Source organism: Triturus cristatus, chromosome 11 (genome assembly GCF_964204655.1).
Source record: "Triturus cristatus chromosome 11, aTriCri1.1, whole genome shotgun sequence".
Taxonomy (NCBI): Eukaryota; Metazoa; Chordata; class Amphibia; order Caudata; family Salamandridae; genus Triturus; species Triturus cristatus.
This window is the reverse complement of record NC_140594.1, coordinates 1131365971-1131372764: the sequence shown is the minus strand read 5'-3', so window position 1 is coordinate 1131372764 and position 6794 is coordinate 1131365971. Positions and strand designations below refer to the sequence as shown.

Here is a 6794-nt window from a genome sequence, read left to right as displayed (position 1 = left end):
GCGAGGAGCTCAGTGTCCAGTCTGCAGGAGCTCAGTGTGCAGTCTGCGAGGAGCTCAGTGTCCAGTCTGCGAGGAGCTCAGTGTGCAGTCCGCGAGGAGCTCAGTGTGCAGTCTGCGAGGAGCTCAGTGTGCAGGCTTCAGGAGCTCAGTGTGCAGTCTGCGAGGAGCTCAGTGTGCAGTCTGCGAGGAGCTCAGTGTGCAGTCTGAGGGGAGCTCAGTGTGCAGTCTGAGGGGAGCTCAGTGTGCAGTCTGAGGGGAGCTCAGTGTGCAGTCTGCGAGGAGCTCAGTGTGCAGTCTGCGAGGAGCTCAGTGTGCAGGCTTCAGGAGCTCAGTGTGCAGTCTGCGAGGAGCTCAGTGTGCAGTCTGCGAGGAGCTCAGTGTGCAGTCTGAGGGGAGCTCAGTGTGCAGTCTGAGGGGAGCTCAGTGTGCAGTCTGCGAGGAGCTCAGTGTGCAGTCTGCAAGGAGCTCAGTGTGCAGTCTGAGGGGAGCTCAGTGTGCAGGCTGCAGGAGCTCAGTGTGCAGTCTGCGAGGAGCTCAGTGTGCAGTCTGCGAGGAGCTCAGTGTGCAGTCTGAGGGGAGCTCAGTGTGCAGTCTGCAGGAGCTCAGTGTGCAGTCTGCGAGGAGCTCAGTGTGCAGTCTGCGAGGAGCTCAGTGTGCAGTCTGCAGGAGCTCAGTGTGCAGGCTGCCGGAGTTCAGTGTGCAGTTTGCGAGGAGCTCAGTGTGCAGTCTGAGGGGAGCTCAGTGTGCAGTCTGAGGGGAGCTCAGTGTGCAGTCTGCGAGGAGCTCAGTGTCCAGTCTGCGAGGAGCTCAGTGTGCAGTCCGCGAGGAGCTCAGTGTGCAGGCTTCAGGAGCTCAGTGTGCAGTCTGCGAGGAGCTCAGTGTGCAGTCTGCGAGGAGCTCAGTGTGCAGTCTGAGGGGAGCTCAGTGTGCAGTCTGAGGGGAGCTCAGTGTGCAGTCTGAGGGGAGCTCAGTGTGCAGTCTGCGAGGAGCTCAGTGTGCAGTCTGCGAGGAGCTCAGTGTGCAGTCTGCGAGGAGCTCAGTGTGCAGTCTGCGAGGAGCTCAGTGTGCAGTCTGCGAGGAGCTCAGTGTGCAGTCTGAGGGGAGCTCAGTGTGCAGTCTGAGGGGAGCTCAGTGTGCAGTCTGAGGGGAGCTCAGTGTACAGTCTGCGAGGAGCTCAGTGTGCAGTCTGCGAGGAGCTCAGTGTGCAGGCTTCAGGAGCTCAGTGTGCAGTCTGCGAGGAGCTCAGTGTGCAGTCTGCGAGGAGCTCAGTGTGCAGGCTTCAGGAGCTCAGTGTGCAGTTTGCGAGGAGCTCAGTGTGCAGTCTGAGGGGAGCTCAGTGTGCAGTCTGAGGGGAGCTCAGTGTGCAGTCTGCGAGGAGCTCAGTGTCCAGTCTGCGAGGAGCTCAGTGTGCAGTCCGCGAGGAGCTCAGTGTGCAGTCTGCGAGGAGCTCAGTGTGCAGGCTTCAGGAGCTCAGTGTGCAGTCTGCGAGGAGCTCAGTGTGCAGTCTGCGAGGAGCTCAGTGTGCAGTCTGGGGGGAGCTCAGTGTGCAGTCTGAGGGGAGCTCAGTGTGCAGTCTGAGGGGAGCTCAGTGTGCAGTCTGCGAGGAGCTCAGTGTGCAGTCTGCGAGGAGCTCAGTGTGCAGTCTGCGAGGAGCTCAGTGTGCAGTCTGCAGGAGCTCAGTGTGCAGGCTGCCGGAGTTCAGTGTGCAGTTTGCGAGGAGCTCAGTGTGCAGTCTGAGGGGAGCTCAGTGTGCAGTCTGAGGGGAGCTCAGTGTGCAGTCTGCGAGGAGCTCAGTGTCCAGTCTGCGAGGAGCTCAGTGTGCAGTCCGCGAGGAGCTCAGTGTGCAGGCTTCAGGAGCTCAGTGTGCAGTCTGCGAGGAGCTCAGTGTGCAGTCTGCGAGGAGCTCAGTGTGCAGTCTGCGGGGAGCTCAGTGTGCAGTCTGAGGGGAGCTCAGTGTGCAGGCTTCAGGAGCTCAGTGTGCAGTCTGCGAGGAGCTCAGTGTGCAGTCTGCGAGGAGCTCAGTGTGCAGTCTGCGAGGAGCTCAGTGTGCAGTCTGAGGGGAGCTCAGTGTGCAGTCAGAGGGGAGCTCAGTGTGCAGTCAGAGGAGCTCAGTGTGCAGTCTGCGAGGAGCTCAGTGTGCAGTCTGCGAGGAGCTCAGTGTGCAGTCTGCAGGAGCTCAGTGTGCAGGCTGCAGGAGCTCAGTGTGCAGTCTGCGAGGAGCTCAGTGTGCAGTCTGCGAGGAGCTCAGTGTGCAGTCAGAGGGGAGCTCAGTGTGCAGTCTGCGAGGAGCTCAGTGTGCAGGCTTCAGGAGCTCAGTGTGCAGTCTGCGAGGAGCTCAGTGTGCAGTCAGAGGGGAGCTCAGTGTGCAGTCAGAGGGGAGCTCGGTGTGCAGTCTGCGAGGAGCTCAGTGTGCAGTCAGAGGGGAGCTCAGTGTGCAGTCAGAGGATCTCAGTGTGCAGTCAGAGGGGAGCTCAGTGTGCAGTCAGAGGATCTCAGTGTGCAGTCAGAGGGGAGCTCAGTGTGCAGTCAGAGGGGAGCTCAGTGTGCAGTCTGCGAGGAGCTCAGTGTGCAGTCAGAGGGGAGCTCAGTGTGCAGTCAGAGGATCTCAGTGTGCAGTCAGAGGGGAGCTCAGTGTGCAGTCAGAGGATCTCAGTGTGCAGTCAGAGGGGAGCTCAGTGTGCAGTCAGAGGGGAGCTCAGTGTGCAGTCTGCGAGGAGCTCAGTGTGCAGTCTGCAGGGCACAGATTCCTACGGCCGTTTCTTCGGCGCTGGAGTGACGTGGCAGGGAGTTTTTGCGAGGCATCTAATTAATTATAGCATGTCATTATCTGTGTCATTCATGTCTGACCAAGGCCGCCACTTTCTTCTTGGCTGCATGTTTCCCCTGCTTGCGTCTCCTGCTGTTGACCAGCGCCCTCCCTCGGCTCACCCTGGCATTGGAGCTGCTCAGCTGCCAACATACCTGCATGCCAATGCCACCTTGTGGGAGAACCTCGGGGCAGGGAGTGAGCCTGTGTACCAAAGCGGGCTCTCTTTAGGGTGAGGCGGGGGGGGAAGTGTTTCTCGGACAGACTGGTCCGGCTCTCCACGGCCTGGACTGCCACTGTGTGAGACACGAGGAGATCTCCCCCCCGTTCAGAGTATGCGCCCCACTTTGCGCACCCACTTCTCCCTGGAGAGGTCTCGCCCCCTGTTCCGAGGCTGCACCCCTCTTTGCGCTCTCCCTTCCACCTGTTGAGGTGCCGCCCCCCCAACAGAGGGTGCGCCCCTCTTTGCGCCCCCACTTCCACCCGTTGAGGTCTCGACCCCTGTTCCGAAGGTGCGCCCCACTTTGCGCCCCCACTTCTCACAGGAGAGGTCTCGCCCCATGTACCGAGGGTGCGCCCCTCTTTGCGCTCTCCCTTCCACCCGTTGAGGTGTCGCCCCCTGTTCCGAAGGTGCACCCCACTTTGCGCCCCCACTTCTCCCTGGAGAGGTCTCGCCCCATGTACCAAGGGTGCACCCCTCTTTGCGCTTCCCCTTCCACCTGTTGAGGTCTCGCCCCCTGTTCGGAGGATGCGCCCCTCTTTGCGCACCCACTTCTCCCTGGAGAGGTCTCGCCCCCTGTTTCGAGGGTGCACCCCTCTTTGCGCTCTCCCTTCCACCTGTTGAGGTCTCGCCCACTGTTCAGAGCGCGCTCTCCCTCCCACCTGTTAAGGTCCCGCCCCCCCATCCCTCTTTGAGCTCCCCCTTCCACATGTTAAGGTACCGCCCCCCCCCTACAGAGGGTGCGCCTCTCTTTGCGCTCTCCCTTACACCTGTTAAGGTCCCGCCCCCCCCCCCAGAGAGTGCGCCCCTCTTTGCGCTCTCCCTTACACCTGTTAAGGCTACGCCCCCCCCCCCCCGACAGAGGGTGCGCACATCTTTGCTCTCTCTCTCTTCCACCTGTTAAGGTCCCTCCCCCCCCCCCCCACAGAGGGTGCGCCCCTCTTTGCTCTCTCTCTTCCACCTGTTAAGGTCCCGCCCCCCCTACAGAGGGTGCGCCCCCCCTTCCACCTGCTGAGGTGCCCCCCCCCGTAGTGGTCCCGCCGAATGTCAGTGTGCGCTCCTCCCTTGGCGCCCCCCTTCTACCTGTACAGGTAGTGTGCCCCCCATCCCTTCCTATCTCCTCGGCCTGTCTTTTCCTCTCCCCCTGCTGCCGCCCTGTCGCTCTAGCTCGTTCCTCGCGCCGCGTCTCCCTCACTGCCCCCTGGCCACCACCAGCCTCTTTCTCCTACTGCCCCCTAGTCACTCCCACCCCACTCTCACTATCTCTCTACTGCCCCTCCTTTTCGCCGCACGTGCCCCTCTCGCTCGCCCTGTCGCCCCTCCTCTGCCCCGCTGGTCTTTCCTCACCCCCCTCCCCGCTGCCCCCCTGCCCTGACCCTTCCCTGCTGCCCACTAGTCCCACCCTCAGTATCTCTCTACCGCCCCTCCTTGTCGCCGCACGTGCCTCTCTCACTCGCCTCCTCTGCCCCGCTGGCCCATCCTCCCGTCGGCTCGCCCCTCCCCACTGTCCCTCCCTGCCCTGGCCCGGCTCGGTCCGGCTCAGTTGCGCCAGTGGCAGACTGCAGACCACAGCTCCCCGCTCCCCGCTCCCGTCCACAGGCCGCCGGCATCATGCAGTGGTGAGTGACGGGGAGCCTTCTCCCGGCCAGGACTTTACTTTGTGTGTGTGGGGCGGAGGGTCTCCTCTCCTCTCTCTGTCTCTCCCGCCAGGTGTGAGGAGAGAGCAGCAAAGATGTGACAGGCAGCGGGGCTGCGACTCTTTATTTATTTCAGTGACTTCATCTCTCACTCCAGTCCATCTCTTCTTGTGTCTCCTTTGGTGCCTTTATTTCTCTTTGCTTTTTTTGTTTTCTTTCTTTCCTTCTTTCTTCTCTGTATCTCCTTCTTTCGCTCACCCTTGCTTCCTTTCTCTTCTCGTGTTTCCGTTACTCTTCCTATGTCTCCCTCTGATCTCGTGTTTCTAATCTACCCCATCTTTAGTTCATTTCCCAAGGCTTGTGAAAGATTAGCATCTTATGGCAGAACAGGTGCAGAATCCCGTGTAAGCAGTTACAAGACGTATTGAGTCACGCCCTTTGTGCATGTCTGTGCGTGACACGCACCTCAAGCTGTGATCGTGTGCAGAGGTTGCCTGGTACATCAATCCTGGCAGGGGTTGGTAGCAGGCCACCAGAGTCTGGAAATGGGGCTTCGACACCGCACTGCCTCAGAATCAAGTACACACTCATCCAGCTGTTTCGGAGCGCCTTGCTTCGAGGCGCTGTGCTGCACGGGCCCCAGCGCCGCTTGGACACGTTTCTGGTGTTGTAGCGCCGAGAGGCGAGTGTAGGTCTGGTCGTGATATAGCGGCTATTCTTGGGAACAGCGCGGGTTGTCCCTGCACCCCCGGCGCGTGACTGACTCTACCCCAGACCTCCAGGATCTCTCTGTTCCACCCACTGTCCGCGAGGACATCGGAAGGGACCGGTGCCGCCAACTCTGCGCCCGACACAGCGCTTGGAAGTCGGCCAGGGCATTGGAATCACAGAGGAGCACTTCCTGGCTATTTAGGATAGCCACGGCCTTCCCGAGGGACCCGAGGCGAGCGGAGGAGAGACCCTCATTTGCTGGGCTGGAAGGGGTGGAGTGCCTTACCTCCGCCCAGACTGGGCAACCCCGCCCTGGAGGAACCGATTGAAATTCACAGTCCAATATTACGGACCAGACCCAAAAAAGGGTGACAGGGGCCCGTGAGAAGAAATGAAACAGGTGCCACGAATAACCTTTTGCAGTTTCACTGTTTGTTGGTGATCCTACCTACTGCTTTTCCAATGAAGAAAGAAAATCGCACATTACTCTGAGTCGGTGTCAACCGTTGTCACTGCCGGTGCCAGAAAAGAGAGCCAATCCTGGCGTCACCACGGTCAAACGGTGTTATCCTGCGCAGCTGACTCCGCCGTGAAGTGCTCGGGGATTCTGGCGCCTGAGTACAGTAAACTGCCGCGAATTCAGCCATACGGTAAAGGGCAGCAGATATGTGACGTATGCGTCTCAGCTCGAGAGTCGGCCCTCCCTATGCACTTTAGCACAAGAATCCTAGTGACAGGAAAGGGCTCTGGAGCTCTCTAGTGACCTTGCGATGTACAAACCAGAGTTCTAATCCTGGCTTCAATACTTGTGCAAAACTGTGTGATTCTGAGCACATCTCTAAAGCAGCGTGCATCAAGTGTAACTTTGTACAATGTGACCCAAAAAGAGGTGCTTGGTCCGAGTTTCTGTAACCTGGACTTGCTGGACACCCTGCTGTTCCATGGACAGCACCCCTCCCCCTTCAGCTACCCCAAGCAAGGGCCGAGAGAGCCCTGCCCCAGCCTGGGGCAACTATAGCCTGCTTCACCTGTCAAGCAGGTATGGGGGGGGGGAAAATGTGGCGCTAAATTTCCAGATGCCGAACAGTGACACAGATTTACAGGGAAATTAAGTGACCCTAGCAAGGGGTGCGCCGGGATGACTGCGGCCTGCTGCCTCGTTAGCGTAGGCCACTCGTTTGAATCCTGGCAGCGCAGGCTTGGCCCTCCATCCTTCCATGGTCGGTTTAGTACCATTTAAAGTTGGTAACAGTAACACCTGCTAGTTATAGCGCTTAGAAACGGCAGAAATGTTATGCGAAGCCCCATAAAAAAGGTTGTTATTGTGTATTTTGCAGCATATTCTTCTTGAGGCGTTCACAGTTCTTTCATGCAGAAAAAAATATTCTTTGCATTCTAAGTTGTAACTAGCCCGCACCTT

General features: G+C 59.2%; 1 protein-coding gene across 1 annotated transcript in view; it reads left to right on the top strand.

The window, feature by feature from the left end:
* Window positions 1-4506: 4506 nt before the first annotated feature.
* B3GNT7 (UDP-GlcNAc:betaGal beta-1,3-N-acetylglucosaminyltransferase 7) overlaps window positions 4507-6794 on the top strand; it is a 56722-nt gene continuing 54434 nt past the window's right edge. The window contains exon 1 of the mRNA XM_085635732.1: window positions 4507-4645. Coding sequence (XP_085491858.1) covers window positions 4638-4645 — 8 coding nt within the window. The 5' untranslated portion in view covers window positions 4507-4637. The remainder of the gene's footprint in view (window positions 4646-6794) is intronic.